Raw genomic sequence first — 18856 nt, 5'->3', positions numbered from 1 at the left:
GAGGAAAGAAGAATCATGAGCTCTGTGGTGAGAGGAGGAACTGTTCAGGGGAGAGGACAGAAGAATCATGAGCTCTGTGGTGAGAAGAGGAACTGTTCAGGTAGAGGAGAGAAGAATCATGAGCTCTGTGGTGAGAGGAGGAACTGTTCAGGGAGAGAAGAATCATGAGCTCTGTGGTGAGAGGAGGAACTGTTCAGGGAGAGGAGAATCATGAGCTCTGTGGTGAGAGGAGGAACTGTTCAGGGGAGAGGAGAGAAGAATCATGAGCTCTGTGGTGAGAGGAGGAACTGTTCAGGTAGAGGAGAGAAGAATCATGAGCTCTGTGGTGAGAGGAGGAACTGTCAGGGAGAGGAGAGAAGAATCATGAGCTCTGTGGTGAGAGGAGGAACTGTCAGGGAGAGGAGAGAAGAATCATGAGCTCTGTGGTGAGAGGAGGAACTGTTCAGGGAGAGAAGAATCATGAGCTCTGTGGTGAGAGGAGGAACTGTTCAGGGAGAGGAGAGAAGAATCATGAGCTCTGTGGTGAGAGGAGGAACTGTTCAGGGGAGAGGAGAGAAGAATCATGAGCTCTGTGGTGAGAGGAGGAACTGTTCAGGGGAGAGGAGAGAAGAATCATGAGCTCTGTGGTGAGAGGAGGAACTGTTCAGGGGAGAGGAGAGAAGAATCATGAGCTCTGTGGTGAGAGGAGGAACTGTCAGGGAGAGGAGAGGTTAACTGAACTGAATAAAACTATAATAAAAAAACAATAACTAACTGAAACTTTATTGTGTGTTTACAAAACTAACTAAAATTAACTGATATGACAGACAAAAATGCCCTTAGTTTTTCTTGTTACCAACAGTAACTGAATATATATATTCTTAAATGGTATCTTTGTACCTTTTTGAAAAAGAAAAAAAAAGGAACCTACACTAAAACTAAAAGCGGTGTCACAAAAATAAAAACTAATAAAATCTAGCAAGCCGCTATAAAACCAAATGAAAACGAACTGACTTAGGAAAAAAAAGAGGCAAAACTAAACTAAACTATAATGAAAAATACAAAACTATTATGACCTCGGGGTGGGGGTGAGAAGAATCATGTTTTCTTTATTTATTTTCCTGGCGCACGCGCCGTTGTTTTGTGGCAATTTTCCGTGAGAGAAGCAGCAGCAAACATCACCCTGTAACACCCAGCTGTGCAATACTACATATTTCAATTAATGAATTAGAACATTTTTTTAATGTTCTTTTGCAATGCCATTTCAATGCCATTGGTCATGATATTTGTATATAAATACCCCACACAGAGGTGAAATTCACACAAATTAATAATCTCTGGACTTTTTGTGATCATTAGAATGTCTAGAACATGTTTTATTCATTATTGTGAAAGATATCCCCCAAATGTAAATTATTATTATTATAAATGTGCATAAAATTTGCAAAATAAATATAAATATATTTTTTACATAATTTCCTCTGATAAGTCCTAGTAGTAAAAAGTAATGTTGAAATCGTTTTTTTGCAAGTAGAAATGTATCCGGGTTTTACAGTTTTAATAAAGTGAGACCACCAACCTGCGTGGCCGAGCCGAAGGCGTGACCAAAGTCGATGCCGATCATCCCGCCCGTCTCCATGTTGATCATGAAGTTGGAGAGGTGGCGGTCTCCGATGCCCAGCAGCCAGTGGCTCACGCACAGCAGGGCGTGGGAGCTGATGAAGTGGGAGCGCAGCGACAGGAAGGCCTCTGGGCTGGTGCTCATACGAACAAACGCTCTCCTGGGAAAAGGAGAGAGAGGGAACAATTTTGGTGTTTTTTTCCCCACGATTTTGTAACCCATTTTTCACCCATGTGTCAATTATCTAATGTGATCCTGGGCTCTTCACACCCTCCACCAACCTGGGGAGAGCAACGGACTTGAACTCATGCTTCCTTCATGCCTGAGTGTCCAGGTTGCTCCTTTACACCTGACAGGGGGGAGTTTCCCTGGTTGGACGTAGCGCGTGGAAGGAACACGTTATTCCGACCAGTTCCTTTCCCCTCCATCAGTTTTTTTAAATATCGACATCAGGCCTAAATGGGTTAAAGCTCGGGGGGTACTACCTTCACATGGCGGCCATGACAAAACGGGGTGGCAACTGTGTGGATATGCCGAATAGGCAGAGAGCTCCGGCTATGAACGACTATACTGTAGATGTGTTGGATGATGGACACTTGGAAAACAAAAAGAACAGGGCGACTTACTTGAGCTGGTCAGCGGGCACGAGCTGTGACATCTTTGTGAAGTTGTCGACGGTTTCAGCGCGACTCGCCTTCCTGGGGGAAAAGAGACGGCACATATAGATAGAGGTAGGATGTGTGTTGCCTCTGTTAAGATGATTTGTGTCGCAATACAAGTGATAGATGTAGGATGTGTAGCATCAAGTGATTTGACTTACTTGTAAGACTCAGCATATCTCCTAATAGGTTGGACCTTTGGACCAACTTTGTCCAGCCATTTCTCGTACATCTCCGCGGGCCTTAAAGAAAAGTGGAATAAAGCCTGTTTTGACCACAAGGAATAGGAGATACAGATCGATGTTTATGGCCTCAGTGCGGTACCTGTTGGACGACTGCCTCTCCTCATCGGTCCAGGTGCTGCTCAGAAGGTCTTTGAGCGTCCGAGTGTTCTCCATCCATTCTATCAGGCCGACTCTACAAACACAAGGACATAAAGGGCATGAAGCAAAAATAAAATCGGGGGCGCCTGGCTGGCCTAGTGGTCCAGGCGTGGTTCAAACCTATTTTTCTCAATAAAAGCTCTCGTATAGCCTGTAGCTTCGGTTTGAGGGAAAAGGAAGTTGCCGTCTGTTGTTATCCTGCCTACAAAACAATACTACAACATGATGTAACGATATCATCCGCTCCCGACAGGATCATATACCTTAAATTAAATGGTGCCCAGGCTAGGTTCATCCCAATCCTGAATGTGGACGACCTTACAGTACCTGCAGAGATGGGCATATCTCAAATACTGAGACCAGTATTTTTTGACCCAGTATTTGTATTTTGTTACAAAATACAATTTTTTTATTAGTAGTATATAGTATATAGTAGTATTTGTATTTTGTTACAAAATACATTGAAAATGTATTTTGTTACAAAATACAAATACTGGGTCAAAAAATTTATCTAAATATAAAATACAAATACTGAAATGTATTTGAGATACAAATACGTATTTTGAAAATACATGACAATACATTTTCATGAACATGTGTATAATGGTAAGTAAATTCATAATTGATTGCCAAATATTAAATTAATGACCTGACAGAATGTCTAATACATTGAAGATTTTTAAGAAGAACTTGAAGATGTGAGCCTTGTGAGGTAAGTCTCCAACAACTGAAGGCCCGCCCTACTACACCCTGCCTCTCATTTGTGGTTCAATTTGTGTGTAAGCCAATCAGAAGGCGGAATAGAAGTGACATCACACATTGTGTTGTGTTGTGTGTATGGGTGCGTGTGTTTTGCCCCTACAGTTTAAACCTGAGGCAGTGTAAATGTTTAACATGTGTCCATTTCAGAATAAAATTACATTAAAACAAAAAAAGTATTTTATGTATTTGAAATACAGAAAATACTCTAATCTGAAAGTATTTAGATACAAAATACATCTCATTTCTTCCATCCCAGCAAAATACAAATTACAAAATACAAAAAAGTATTTCAAATACATGTATTTCAAATACTGCCCATCTCGGAGTACCTGGAGGTGATGGGGATGACCTGGTAGGTGCGCAGGCTGAGGCTGCGCTGCGTGCAGGCCATGTCGCGGCCCAGCAGGATGTTCATGACGGAGAAGAGCTGCTCGATGCGCTGGTCCTGCCGCAGGTCCTCCCCGCCCTTCACCAGGAAGGGGTGGTCGCGCTCGTCGTCGCCGCGCACCACCAGGCGCTTGGGCCGGCGGATGGACGTCATCACTTTCACCTGGGATGGAGGACGGAACATGAACAACTTAAAACAGACTGAAACAGGTGACAGGATACAATGACTCAACAAGGACTGACTGGGGAACAAGAATGATATACACGAGGGTTAATTACAAAATGAGACACAGCTGCAGCAAACAAACGGAACAATGAAAACTATACCAGGGAATACATACAGTAGGAAATACAAGACCTAGAGACTGTACAAGGAATGACAAAAGTCTGTGACTGTGACAGTACTATCCCCCTCAAGGGAGCAAACGTTTTTACGTACATTATACGTCGAAATTATAAAAAAAGTATTTTTAAAAAGTCATATTATATTGTTGTTCAGAGACCTCGTGTACAGACTGACAGTGTATTCCTAGAACTTGACTAAACTAAAATGTGGAACACCCTACCAACAGCCGTTAAGAGATGTTAATCCCTAGACTCCTTCAAGACCGCTTTCAAAGAGCACCTACGGGTTTCTGCAATTTGAAACTGGCCCCTGTAAAAAAACAAGTTAAAGTCCCCTTCCCACCACCATTTCCCCATACTGTACACTGCACTGTAAATCATTATCAGACTTAATTTTGTCCTTGGCTTGAACTTCTTGTTTATGTGCCAACATGACTGGATATACAGGTTTTGTAGCAGTTGTAGAAATATGAGACCTAAATTGTCTAATGTTAAAGCTCTTCTAATCATGCAAAGCATACTTTTCTTAAAAACAAACTTTTTATATATATATATTTTGGGGAAAAATAGCCAATTTAACACAGAGATGCCCACTATTCCTTGGTGCCCAGTCTGCCCACCTATCCTCTTACCGTACTGTAACTAAACTGTGCCCATGATATGAATAATTAAATATGTCTAGCGGCAGATGGATGTTTTTAGGATGTTTATACATTTGACATCTTGAAATGGGACATATTCTTCACAATTGACTAGCTTAATTACTTTTGGAACTTTAAGTACATTTCCGGACTTATACTTGTAACAGAGTATAGTTCTACATTGCAGTATTGCTATTTTTACTTAAATAAAACATTTGAGTAGTTTTTCCACTACTGTAGATTGGATAATGTTCCCTGTCTGGAATTATAGATGCTGGGATTCTCAAATGGTTGTGTACACATTCTGAGTTGTTGTCCAGCAGGTGGCAGTAAAGGGTTAACAGCTACAGTTGCGCAGTGAGGAAATGAAATGAAATCTGGTGAAACGAAAGTAAACAGATAAAAGTTTGGTGGCAGCGACACACTCTCTAGTCTCTAGTCTAATACTCTCTACAAAACCTTTCTACAAGACGTTATACACAAAGTCTCTACAGAACCTTTCAACAAGACATTTTACACAGATACTGACAAAAGCATTGGTGAGTATGAGTATAGGCTACTGCATTTAGTTAATGATTTATACTATACACAAGGAAACCTGCCTCTCAGTCAGTCTGTCTATTAAACTCTAATCCTGATTTTTTTTCCTCACGTAGCCTATGACTATCATAGCGTTTTTCACTTCCCCAAAATGTGTGTGTGTGTGTGTGTGTGTGTGTGTCTGACTGTCTGTGTGTGTTTTGTAGGCCGCATCCAGCTATCTATATAGGTGACAGGTAGTCTGTGTGGTTAAATATCAAAGTGAATGAACAGGTGTGAGATCTGTGAGAGTCTGTAATCCTTCTAAAAGTCAGGTAGTGGTTATTTTTTTGCTATTTTCTTGTAGTGTCTTAATGTTGATCTTGCCTCCTTTTAATTTGTTCTTAATCTTGTGTTTAATATTATGAATGATATTTTTCTTTTGTTCTCTATTTTACGTAAAGCACTTTGGGCTGCATTTGATACAAGTGCATATACAAAAAATAAGAAAATCTTCTTTGGCCTATTGATAATCACCTGTCAGGAGAAGTGATCATTTCCTCTCCCTGTGGCCTGCTGAAAGGTGGATTTTTAGGCCCGTTTAAAAAAAACAGTGATCTGCATTGTTGAGGGAAGGGGTCAGGACATTCCAGTGATTCCACACTTGGGTGGCAGTGCTGTAGAAGGAGAATTTACCCATGTTTGTTTTTATAAGATCGTCGTTCTAGGGCACGGTAGTATTGTGGATGTGGGTGTTTTTAGGTAATTAGTCAGATACTCAGATATCTGTATATAAGTAGCATCCAAAAATAAAATATGTTTCACTTTTGCCAATTGGGAGTACTGTATGTTTGCAAAGTTTCACATGGATCGGTCCAGTGGTGCCAGAGATTAGCTGCTCAAAGACAGACACACAAATGATAATCTCCGGCCTGGTAGAGATACCTGTGAGAAGTAACATCCAAAACTAAAGTTGTTTCACTTTTTTTTGCAGTGTGTAGAAATGACGTGTGCCAGCAGTCTCCTGTCTGAAGAGCAGTTCCTGTGTTCTATCTGTCTGGATGTGTTCACTGACCCAATCACCACTCCATGTGGACACAACTACTGCAACACCTGCATCACACATTACTGGGACACTAGTGATGTGTGTCAGTGTCCTCTGTGTAACAAATCCTTCTGTAATAGACCAGAATTCTCTGTTAATAAAGTCCTCTCTGAGATGGCCGATCAGTTCAGGAAGTCAAAGCAGCAGAGACAAACTTCCAGCACAAACCCAGAACCTGCTGAACCAGATGAAGTCTCCTGTGACGTCTGTACTGAGACCAAACCCAAAGCCCTGAAGTCCTGCCTGGTGTGTCTGACCTCCTACTGTGACACTCACCTGGAGCCTCACCTGAGACTCGCAGGGTTAAAACGACACAAGCTAATCGATCCTGTGAAGAACCTGGAAGGCATTCTGTGTAAGAAACATGACAGACCTCTGGAGCTGTTCTGTAAGACTGACCTCATGTGCATCTGTCAGTTCTGCACTGAGTACGAACACAAGTTACATAGAACTGTATCTCTGAAAGAGGCATATGAAGGAAAGAAGGCTGAGCTGGGAAAGACAGAGGCTGAAGTTCAGCAGATGATCCAGGAGAGACAAGTGAAGATTCAGGAGGTCAGACACTCAGTGGAGTTCAGTAAGAAAGATGCAGATACAGTCATGGCTGTCAGTGTGCCGCTCTTCACTGCTCTGATCAGCTGTATTGAGAGAAGCCAGGCTGAGCTCATTGACGTGATTGAAGAAAAGCAGAAAACAACAGAGAAACAGGCTGAAGACTTCATCAAAGAGCTGCAACAAGAAATCACAGAGTTAGAGAAGAGAAGCTCTGAGCTGAAGCTGCTCTTACACACTGAAGACCACCTCCACCTCCTCCTTCAGAACTTCACATCCAACACTCCTCCACCTACCAAGGACTGGACAAAGGTCAATGTCCATCAGTCTTCACACGTGGGGACATTGAGGACAGCTGCGGCTCAGTTGGAGAAGACACTCAGTCAAGAGATAGAGAAGAACCTGCATGATGCTGAGCTGAGGAGGATCCAGCAATATGAGGTGGATCTAACTCTGGATGCTGATACAGCACACTCTGCACTCATTCTGTCTGAGGATGGAAAACAAGTGAGTCTTGGAAATGTAAGGAAGAATCTCCCTGACAACCCAGAGAGATTCCGTACATGTGTCGATGTCTTAGGAAAACAAAGCAACTCCTCAGGAAGGTTTTACTATGAGGTTGAGGTTGGAGGGAAGACTGACTGGGATGTAGGAGTGGCCAGAGAGTCCATCAACAGGAAGGGGAACATTACACCGAGTCCCACCAATGGTTACTGGACTATAGGGTTGAGGAATGGAAATAAGTATGGTGCTCTTGCTAGCCCTCCTGTCCTCCTCCATGTAAGAGAGGAGCTGCAGAAAGTAGGAGTGTTTGTGGATTATGAGGAGGGTCTAGTCTCCTTTTATGATGTGGAGACCAGAGTTCATCTTTACTCTTTCACTGGCTGCACCTTCACTGAGAGACTCTATCCATACTTCAGTCCATATGGTAATAAGAACGGTACAAACTCTGCTCCTCTGATCATATCTCCTGTCAATCACAGATTAGACTAATCCGCACCAAAAGGTTGTTTTTCTTTCAATTTCAATTTGTATTTCTGTTTTCCTTTTAGGCTTCGTAATCACAAATTGCACAGGGCAGATTTGACGAATAACTTAAATATACAAAGCGATCACTAACACGTCACAACGTGTTGTAAGCTTGTAGATCTGCTTATTCTGCTATTTTTGTAAAACGTTTGGACATTTTTCAACATGGAAACGATAATTATGCTTAGGCGATCATGTAATAATTGTGACAGGCCTAGCAATGCTACACGTTGTGAGCTTGTAGATCTGCATTTATATTCATGGGGAAATTATCCAATGTGTGCAGACTGTTTTTCTGTCCAACACATGGTATTTTACTGTTCTCAAACTCCATGAACGTTACTGTTTTTGGTGGGAAGGAAAAGGGCCCTTGGCCTCAGAGTAACTAAATATAGCTAAACAGCATACAGTATATGGCTGACTATCCTTTCCCAGTTGTCTGGATCTACCTGCACAGCATTTGTGATCTACTGGTAGATCACCATCTACCTTTTGGGCACCCCGTTAGACTAATCCGCACCAAAAGGTTGTTTTTCAATTAAAACAAAAGTGTGTATAGAAGAGTTCATACAGGTTTCTCAGTCAACTTTCATTTCAAATATATCCATTGTTTGTAACAGATTTCCAAATTGTTTCTTTTTTTATATTTTTTATTTTGCTTAAAATATATTCATGTCTGCTTAGAATTGTATCTGTCTTTCTCAGTAAAAAGACTATATTTTATATTATATTTTATGGCAATCAAGCGGAAATGTGTGTAGGTCTGCTCTTTTTGATTAAAAAAAACTATATGGTCATTTTACAACATGGAAATGATTGACGATTAGGTGATCATGTAATAATTGTGACAGGCCTATAGCAATGCTACGTGTTGTGAGCTACTGAGCTTGTAGATCTGATATTTTTGGTGAATAGATTTTGTGTAGAGGGGTGAAAAAGAGTGCATCAAGTACAGGTCTGTTTTAAGTATAGAGGGTATGCTTCTAAGCCCTAAGGTAAGTTAAGACTTGTGATTTGGGGGTTCTGGTACAACATGTTGTCACATTGATGACCTTCATATAGTATTATGTTGGTGTTCATCTCATGTGGAATTGTGACAGCATGTTTTGCATGTCTGGGATTTGGTAGTTAGGAAGATTTGATGTTTGAAACAATGGAAAATACAATGTTGTTATATTTGGTGGATTTTACAATAAATGTTCAGATTATCCAGTGTGCAGACTGTTATATTGTTGTTCAGAGACCTCGTGTCTCACAGACTGACACAGTGTATTCCTAGAACTTGAAATGTCCTTCCTTGTAACACTTCCTTGTACACTGCACCGTACACGGTACATCATATCCTGTTATCTTTGGATCTCATACATACCCGTTCATCAAATCCTGTTATCTTTGCGTGATACTCTGGCAGAGGTTTGGATCTTCCATCATACTGTCCTAAAATTATACAGAAAAAAAAGGACAATTTGCATGAGGGATACGTGTGCCATTCAGTCACAAATTGACAGGATGTCTTTTTTTTTTTAAATATATATATTTTATCCCACGATTTTGTAACCCATTTTTCACCCCTGTGTCAATCATCTAATGTGATCCTGGGCTCTACACACCCTCCGCCAACCTAGTCCCCATATATGGGGGACAAGGGGGAGAGCAACGGACTTGAACTCATGCTTCCTTCATGCCTGAGTGTCCAAGTTGCTCCTTTACACCTGACAGGGGGGAGTTTCCCTGGTTGGACGTAGCGCGTGGAAGGAACACGTTATTCCAACCAGTTCCTTTCCCCTCCATCAGGCGCTTGACAGGATGTCTAGGAGATGTGCATATCGTCTGTCGGGCTCAGCCATGGGGAGTAACTCTTCCATCTTACCAGCTGGGACCTCCAGCTGGAGCAGGGGGCTGTAGCCTTGGTTTTTATTTCCGTTTGCATTTGGCTCAAAATTGAAAGCCTGGTGAAACGCATTCGGAAATCTGGCATAGTAAGAAAGCCCCACTTCCTTGCATTTCGCGGTGCAGAGGCGCGCCGCTCAAAATGTGGTGATGTCAGTGTTCTCCTCTGGTTCGGTGTGTGAATGGGTGAATGCAATGCACAATCTCCTGTAAAGCGCCTTAGATAAAAGTCGCTCTATAAATGCACCATTTACTGTACCATTTTACCTGGGACCTCCAAGTTTGTGCAGGGGGTCTGCCTTGAAGCCACTGGGGGTAGTAACTTGATAAAGCAGCTTGATGTACAAGTACACCCCCTGGACATGACGCTAGTATGTCGCAGAGACCAGGATTACTGCATGTTTTTTGTGAGGGTATACCTACCCTAGGGGACACGGGGAGAACATGCAAACTCCACACAGAAAGGCCCTTTCGCCAACCCCCGCCTCGGGTATATGGGCAACTCCTCCGTCTTACCTGGGACCTCCAGAGCGTGCAGGGGGTCGGCCTTGAAGCCACTCAGCCAGGGGGAGTACTCCTTGAGGTTCCCGGGGTCGCCCTGGGCCTCGCGGATGGCCGACATCAGCTCGTCCACCTGCTTCATGAAGCTCTTGTCCGTCTTCTTCTCCACCAGCTTGGCGCCCTGAGAGCCGAACAGCTTCTCCACGTTGCCGGCAAATTTCTGGTTCAATGTTAAGAGGTTACGAGAGATGAGTGCCCGAGAACGTGGCGATAAAAACAATAATTTTCTAATTTGCTTTAGGGTCCCTGTTAGATTAAAATGTATTATCTGTTTACAAACTAATGCCCAGTGGTCAATGTCCCATATCCTCCTGAACTTTGATCCAGGCCGGTTTAATTAACCGGATTAATCTAAATTATATTGATGGATTATACTATAATATTCTGAACCATGAAGCACATTCTCTATGTAAATTGACTTTATACCTACTAAAATAATGGTTAAACCTTAAACTTTCTCCGAACTTTATTTCATCTGCCTCCAAATCATTTTTTAAGGTATCTTTCTAGTTAAATACAGCACGGTATTTAATTGGTCTCCCTGCTGGGTTATTTGAAGGTATAGATTTATCATTATTATTTTATTTATCAGTCCCCAAATGGTGCTTTTAAACCTCTAGCTGAGCTGCTTGCCGGTTCTGTTTTTTTAAGTCTGTTTATAAAAAAAAAAATCTAGTTTGGAGTCCAAAAACCGTACAAAGCAGAACACAAGAGCTGAATTTCTGGAAGTTTGTGCGGTATACATAAATCGTCTCTGTCGGGTGCAAAGTTGAAACCTCACATCTCCAGGAATTCTGAAATAGCAAAAGTAGCAGATCTACAAGCTCTAAAAGGAGGATTTCTATTTTGATTCACAGGGAGGGTATTGGTATTTTATATCAGGGCACATACATTTCCTCAATTTCCTCCTATTTAAATTTCGACTTCTCCCTTAATACTTCCTATACTATATATTATATTCAATAGGGCTGGATCACAGCTTATTAGAGTGCAGGGTTTAGGCCTATTATTAAAAACATACTAAACTGCTCCACCTGCTGGTTGATTTCGGAACTAAAAAGGATTCGAGACAATATCGGTGGCACTGAACTGTAAGTAAGTCTGCTAAAGGCCTACTATACTGTAAATTGTAATGCGAGACCCCAGAGACCCGACCTGGATGAACTTCCTGCGGAAGGGTCCAAAGCCCTGCGCTTTGGGGTTCCCCAGGCAGGAGCGCATCTCGTCGTACAGGACGGCCATCCTCTTCTTGCCGAACGCGGGGTTTCCCATCTCGTTCTTCACGTCGTCCCACCAGTCCTGTTGGAACAGACAGCCACGTGGACCACGAGAACAGGTGTTTTTTGGCGTTTTAACTATTATGTTATGCTTTAGCTGTTGACAAATAGCAGATCTACAAGCTCATAGCGCGGCACCGAGTGCCGCGCTGTGAACTTGTAGATCTGGTATTTTTGAAAATTTGTGAAAATATGACTCAAATCTTTGCTTCTGGGGGGGGGGGGGGGGTCGGTGGCCAATTACATATATCATTTTTGGGGGTCCTTGACATGAAATATTTGAGAGCCAACCGACACAGAAACATGAGGTTTTTCCAGAAAACCGTCATGATGGGTTAAACTGAAAATGTGGTGAATGATCATGCTATGGATTTACCTTGAACAGCAGGTCAGGGCTGGTCAGCTGCTGCAGAGCACTAACAAAGCTCTTATGGGCTCCACCCTTGTCCAGCAGCGACGTCAGTCTGTGGACCAACCATTATATTAATCCGTTTAGTTAAAAAAACATTCACTTTGAAAGAATATATATTCAATGATTTGCGACACATTTTTTACGATTTTTCAAAAATAGCAGACCTACAAGTTGGAGCTCAGTGCTCAGTGGAGCTCATAGGGCGCCACCGAGTGGCACGCTATGAGCTCCACTGACATAGAAACAGGTTTATCAGGAAAATGTTTTTTATCGACCTCAGTCCAAAATGACTTAATACACTGTATACTCTAAGGTTAATATACCTGTTGTAGAACTCCCTCTGCTGGTGTCCCGTGGCGGAGTCCTGGAAGCTGTAGTTCTCTCCGCTGATCATGTGAGCGTACACCAGAGCCTGAGGGTAACACTCTGCCACCTGCTGGAGGGAATGCTGCACTGCCGCCGCCTCCGGCTTGTCCAGCAGCGACATCATCTGACTGATCCAGCCAATGAGCAGCCAGCAGGGAACTGACCTCATCTGTTGTTGTTGGCGCGCACAAGAAGAGAAAAGTGTTGATTTTTTTGGACGGCACATTCTGATTCAGTTTTAGTCATATGTGACCAAATTTGACTCAGAGACTGCCATTGGATTCTTTTTAATTTGAGTTTTTTCATGTCACATGAAAACAGGGAATCATAGCTTCAAATTGACATATTGGTTGTTCAGTTTGACCCACCAGTTTTGGAGATATGGCTTATGGAGTAATGTCTAGCAGAAAACGGCGAGTTGAGAAAACAGGCTTGAAAGGTTCACTTCTGTGGTCTCTAACGTTACACCTATAGCTACATGTTTGGGCATTTATTTCATATTTACATGTCGATTTCAGCTCTGACACTTATTTCAGACATGCTCTAGTATGTGAAGAGTCTGCCTGTGCTATTAACTCATTTTGGAGAAAAAAAATCAAATCTGGTCACATATATTCCAATTAGGTTTAGTCATATTATATTTTCATCTGGAAGTTTTACACTCATTTGCATGCAGAAAATACTGCGCCCCTACTGGTACTAATAGTCCTACTAGTGCTCATTAACGTCACATAGGCGGACACATATAGGTGAACCAACACGGACATTGCTGTTCCTTGGAGTGGTTGCACCACTCAAAAAGAACTGTCCGGGGTGTTCACACTCAAAGCCATGAGTAGATGTATGAATGCATGAACCATTGTAAAGCACTTGGAAAAGCGCTATAAAAATGCAATTCATTATTATTATAATAACCTCTTTGGCCATGAGGTCCAGCGTCTCCGAGGGGTAGATCTCGATGATCTGCAGCAGGCGAGGGAACTGCAGGCGAGCCTCCTCGCCGTTCATCCGGAGGGCCTTCAGCAGGCTGAGGACCACGTGGACGGGCAGGGTCAGCAGCTCTGGGTCCTCGCTGACTGTTAATAATAATAACAACACTTTATTTGTATAGCACCTTTCATGACATGAAATGCAGCTCAAAGTGAGTTACAGAGCAATGTAGAAAAAAAAAGAAAAGCAAGGCAAATACATTAAAAAACAAGCAATACAGTAATACAGTGAGGACATGAATAACAAAAAAATAAAAGACCAATTAGAAGCAAGAGTGTAGAAGTGGGTCTTGAGCTGTGCTCAAGACGTCTAAGAATGTCTACAGAGGCTGCCTGTCGAAGGTACAGTGTGAGTTTGTTCCACGCCGTCGGCCCGTAGAAGCAAAAAGCTGCTTCCACGTGTTTTTTAGTTGCCATTTTCTTAGGCAAAGCGAGCAGGCCAGCAGTGGAAGACCTTAGGGGGCGGTTTGGGACATATTTAGACAGGCAGTCATGTAGGTGATGAAAAACTTACATCACGTAGGTGAAACCCCCTTAACAATAACCCTGCACTGGAAAATATCAAATATACAAATATAGTTTAGTGTGTCAAAAGTTGGGTTTTAGTGTTCTAGGGTTATAAGCATGTTTTACTTAATATTTTTTGAAGGGCGCTAGAAAAGTGAGGATTGTGATTGTGATTATGTATGATGATAAGAGTGCCCCTCACTTCACACTAGTTTTTTTTTCACACCAGTGGTGACAGACAGACAGACAGACAGACAGACAGACAGACAAGACGTTCAGTGAAGTTGTGTGTGAGAGGATGATATGAACTCACTGGTGACTCACAGACAGACAGACAGACAGACAGACAGAACATTGAGTGAAGTTGCGTGGGAGAGAGGTAGGTGAACTAAACTCACTGGTGACTCACAGACAGACAGACAGACAAGACTTTCAGTGAATTTGTGTGTGAGAGGATGATATGAACTCAATGGTGCCTCACAGACAGACAGACAGAACTATATAACTCACTGGTGCTGGACTGCTCCTCGGCCCTCAGCCGCCGGTCACAGAACCCGGCCAGGGCCATGTGTGAGTCGGTGACGCTGCCGTCCACAGCCTCCCGGCCGTAGGACTGGAGCTCCTCGTCGGCCTTCCGCGCTCCCTCCCTCAGCAGCCTCAACGCCTGCAGATGCAGCTTCACCTCCGCCTCCTGTCGACGGTGTCACGATTATTACATAATAAGCTGCAGCTGCATAATAAGCTGCTCAATAAGCTACATAATAAGCTGCAGCTGCAGCTTCACCTCCGCCTCCTGTCGACGGTGTCACGATTATTACATAATAAGCTGCAGCTGCATAATAAGCTGCTTAATAAGCTACATAATAAGCTGCAGCTGCAGCTTCACCTCCGCCTCCTGTCGACGGTGGTACGGGGGTGTCGTCACGATCATTACATAATAGTCGTCTAATCCAGTGTTGTTTTTGGCAGCGATTTATTTTTATTTTAGTTTTAGTCATAGCCTTTTGAATAGTTTTCCTTTGGGCCATGTTTTGCATAATAACAGTCTTTTCATTATGTCTGCCCACGATCATACAGTACGTTTGTTTACCCCAGTCACTGATACTAAAATCTGATATATATATATTTTTTTCTATGAATCTGTGACTTGACACCCATACTGTTATAAAACGAAAATAAAAAGATTTTGAAAAGAAAGAATAGTTTTCCTTTAGTTTTAGTCACATTTTAGTCACCAGGAGTGTCTTAGTGTTTAGTCTAGTTTTAGTCGACTAAATATCATAAGATTTTTTTTTTTTTCAGTCTAGTTTTTATTTGTTGAAAGAATTGTCAGTATATTTAGTCTTAGTTTTAGTCACCATAGCTTAGTTTTCATTTAGTTTCCATTTAGTTTTCGCCAGTGAAAAAAGGTAGTCGCAACGAACATTCTTCGTCATAGTTTTAGTCGACGAAATCAACACTGGTCTAATCGCAACATTTCAAATGATCGGAATGGGATCGGGCGCAAAGATGGGTATGGTAGTACCTTGACAGGAAAAGACTCCCTCACCGTATAGAAACTAGAAGTAAAACTCCTTAGACTGACACTTTTTTATTTTATTTTATCATGCTCTTATGGTGCTCTGTGCTCGTGGTGCAATTAAAAAAGCACTTACTCTTAAAGAGCTCCAAAACAATACAGCTCAGGTGCTGAGAATTACTAATTGGTGACATCACCAGATTGTGGGCGTGGACATTACAGAAAGGATATACAAAATTACAGTTATATAAGAAACAAGAATATTGCATACATCACATGTTGACAGACTTATACAATCACTTTTTGAATATAACTTTTTCCTTATAGGTAGCACTGAGACCACCGCTACCGTAGTCAAGTTTGAAAAAAGGACGAAGAAAGGCGCAACAGTTTTCTCAGTGCTATGGTAGTACCTTAGCGTTGGTGCACGTGGACGGGCACCCGGCCAGCAGCAGGACCTTGTCCGCCTTGTCGCGCCCGGCGGCCTCCAGGGCGGACGGGCTCCGGCCCAGCGCCGACGCCAGGATGTCGTACGACGCGCCCAGGAGGCTCTGCTGGGCGCGGAACACCTTGGAGGAGGCCGAGGAGCACTCCGACGCCACGTCCTCTGAGGAGAGAGAGAGAGAGAGAGAGAGAGAGAGAGAGAGAGAGAGAGAGAGAGAGAGAGAGAGAGAGAGAGAGAGAGAGAGACGGAGAGAGATGGCTGATAAACATCTTTGGAACAAAACATTATAGCAAAGATTCTGCACTTCTGACCTGAGATCAGTTTCTAAAAATGTCTTCTACATCCTGACAGTTTTCTGAAAAAGCTATGTTTCTATGTCAGTCGTTCTTCGTTTTTTTCAAAAATAGCAGACCTACAAGCTCGAGTGGCGCGCTATGAGCTTGTAGATCTGCTATTTTTCAATAGCTAAAGCATAACGTAATGTTAACACCAATATTACACGAGAGGGTGTGGGTTGACGTGATTATTATTGCCACGACAGTGATGTGGTAAGGAACGAGACGAAGTCGAGTTCCGCAAGCATCACTGAAGTGGCAATAATCACGTTAAACCACACCCTCGAGTGTGATATTGCAATTACACAACAGTTACCCTCAAAACTAAGAAAGACGCTGAAAGAATATATATTTTTAATGACAGATGTAGTCACTACGACCACAAATGTCCCAAGAAACTAGCTATAGCCTAGCCACCGAGTTTGCTAGCGCTCTGGGAGAACAGAGCGGCTGAATTCTTTGTTTTAATTAGGCGGCGGTTTAATCCACGGCTAGAAGGCCGTTTCAACCAATCAGATATTGCTTCCTCGAAACGACCTGTGGTAACGACCTTCGACAGGCAGCCTCTGTAGATGTTTTTAAGCGGCGCCACCGCTCCATTACGCAGCTATGTGTGTCCCTATGTATGCGTGTCCCTATACGTACGTACGTATGTGTGTGTCCGAGCGCGGAAAGCTGCAAAACGGCAACAGTAATTCTCGACCGTTTCGGACGCGGGAAGGCTTGCATGTTCCTGGGGGTCTGGATCAAGGTTATAATAGTTTGGGTTTTTTCATTATAGTTTAGTTTTAGTTAGTTTTGACATATTATTTTCTAATTCAGTTAGTTTTTAGAGCGGGTTTGCTAGTTTTTATTTTGGTGAAAATGCTTAGTTTTAGTTTTGTTTTAGTTTTTTTCGTTGCTGTACGGTGCTGAAAACTGCCGTAAAACTTGTTGGAGAAATGATTATATTATAAATATCCGAGAGGCATATAAATATTGATAAAAAATAAGGGTATTTTGTCTATCATTTCAGTTAGTTTTGAGGACACACAATACAGTTTCAGTTTAGTTATTGTTTTTTAATTTCTTTAAAAAATTGTATTAGTTTCAGTTAACTAAAATGTTTTTTTAATTCTAGTTTTAGTTAACTATTATAACCTTGATCTGGATGTTCCAGTAGACCCCCACACGCTAACTGTGTCCCCCTGGCTGGCTACGTGAGACTCTACTTACCCAGCAGTGGGATGGTCTTGAGCATGGAGCCGATCTGCTCCACGGGGCCCTGGGCCAGGCTGCGCTTGTTGCTGAAGCGGCTGAAGCTGTGCACCCAGCATCTCAGACGACCTCTCTGCATTTTGGCATCTCTGTGGAGCTCCTTCAAGAGCTTGGTGGCAACGGGGAAGTTACTCTGTTTGTAAAAAGAGAGAGGGAAAAAAAACGTGCAAAAAACGGTCGCGATGTGAGACACGTTTTATTTTCACTTTTTATTGTCTGTCTATGAGTCGGTTATCTATGCCCGACGTCACACATGGAACGCATCTCATCTGTAAAATGGTGCATTTATATAGCTGTTATCCAACGTGCTTTACATAGATTGTGCATTACATTCACACACACACACACACACACACACACACACTCATTCATACACCGATGGCGAAGGAAACCACGCACGGCAAGGCACCAACCTGCACATCAGGAGCAATTAGGGGTTCAGTGTCTCGCTCAATGACGCTTATTATTCGACACCAACTCTGGGGGGAGCCCACAGGGCTCGAACCGGCCGCTCTACCCCCTGATCCACTGCCACATTATGTAACACGACGAGCTTGTAAAAAACAATCATTCGAAAAAGAGCCCAGTATACCTGCTTCCAGGCGCTGTCGGCCATGGTGAGCTTCATGTTGAACTTGCAGTCGCTGACCAACGCGTCGACGTCTCCGCCCGACGTCTCCTCCGACACGGAGTCCACCTCCATGGGAGCATGGTGGTGGCGGCCGGCCAGCTTCTCCTTGATCTGGTCCAGGAAGAAGCATCTGGGGAGCACACGGCGACGCAAAGACGTGTACGGTTATATAACACTGGGCAAAGAATATCTAATCATGATGGGCCACATGCGGCCCCCCACCTTCACATAACCCATTTTGACCTGAGATCATATTCTAAAAAATGCCTTCTATGTCATGTTTCTAGGTCAGTCGTTCTTCGATTAAAAATAAATAGCAGACCTACAAGCTCGTAGCGCGCCACTCGGTGGCGGGGGGATCTTACCTAGAGGTGATGATGTCATCCCATACATTCAGAGGGTCCGCTTTAGCATCAGGGTAGCGGTCAGTCCATAATCTGATGAGACCCTTCAGAGAATTCACCGACACTGTTTGGACAAACACAGAAGATATAGTATAAATCACACCTGTCTCACTCACCCAGTGTAGTTTGTTCCTGTCTCACTCACCCTCTCCTCTGATAAACAGTAGTTTGTACCTGTCTCACCCTCTCCTCTGATAAACAGTAGTTTGTTCCTGTCTCACTAACCCTCTCCTCTAATAAACAGTAGTTTTTTCCTGTCTCACTCACCCTCTCCTCTAATA

General features: G+C 42.9%; 2 protein-coding genes across 2 annotated transcripts in view; one reads left to right on the top strand and one right to left on the bottom strand.

Annotated features, from left to right (window-relative positions):
• Positions 1-18856, bottom strand: part of prkdc (protein kinase, DNA-activated, catalytic subunit) — a 122139-nt gene that overhangs the window by 3194 nt on the left and 100089 nt on the right. Inside the window, exons 69-84 of the mRNA XM_080794236.1 lie at positions 18537-18639; positions 18133-18301; positions 17499-17673; positions 15917-16110; positions 14495-14675; positions 13404-13564; positions 12446-12657; positions 12087-12174; positions 11589-11732; positions 10389-10593; positions 9352-9419; positions 3734-3954; positions 2584-2676; positions 2421-2501; positions 2227-2298; positions 1559-1760 (exon numbers count right to left, since the gene is read on the bottom strand). Coding sequence (XP_080650362.1) covers positions 1559-1760; positions 2227-2298; positions 2421-2501; positions 2584-2676; positions 3734-3954; positions 9352-9419; positions 10389-10593; positions 11589-11732; positions 12087-12174; positions 12446-12657; positions 13404-13564; positions 14495-14675; positions 15917-16110; positions 17499-17673; positions 18133-18301; positions 18537-18639 — 2369 coding nt within the window. The remainder of the gene's footprint in view (positions 1-1558; positions 1761-2226; positions 2299-2420; positions 2502-2583; positions 2677-3733; positions 3955-9351; positions 9420-10388; positions 10594-11588; positions 11733-12086; positions 12175-12445; positions 12658-13403; positions 13565-14494; positions 14676-15916; positions 16111-17498; positions 17674-18132; positions 18302-18536; positions 18640-18856) is intronic.
• LOC308335988 (E3 ubiquitin-protein ligase TRIM39-like) lies at positions 5239-7946 on the top strand (the record flags this gene model as incomplete). The annotated part of the gene is made up of 2 exons (XM_080793231.1): positions 5239-5316; positions 6291-7946. Exon 2 carries the CDS (start codon positions 6300-6302, stop codon positions 7944-7946), a length of 1647 nt encoding a protein of 548 aa, XP_080649357.1. The 5' UTR covers positions 5239-5316; positions 6291-6299.

This window comes from Protomyctophum bolini (assembly GCF_963924005.1).
Source record: "Protomyctophum bolini genome assembly, chromosome: 21".
NCBI classification, from domain to species: Eukaryota; Metazoa; Chordata; class Actinopteri; order Myctophiformes; family Myctophidae; genus Protomyctophum; species Protomyctophum bolini.
Note: the sequence above shows the minus strand (reverse complement) of the source record. Positions and strands in the feature narration are given on the sequence as shown.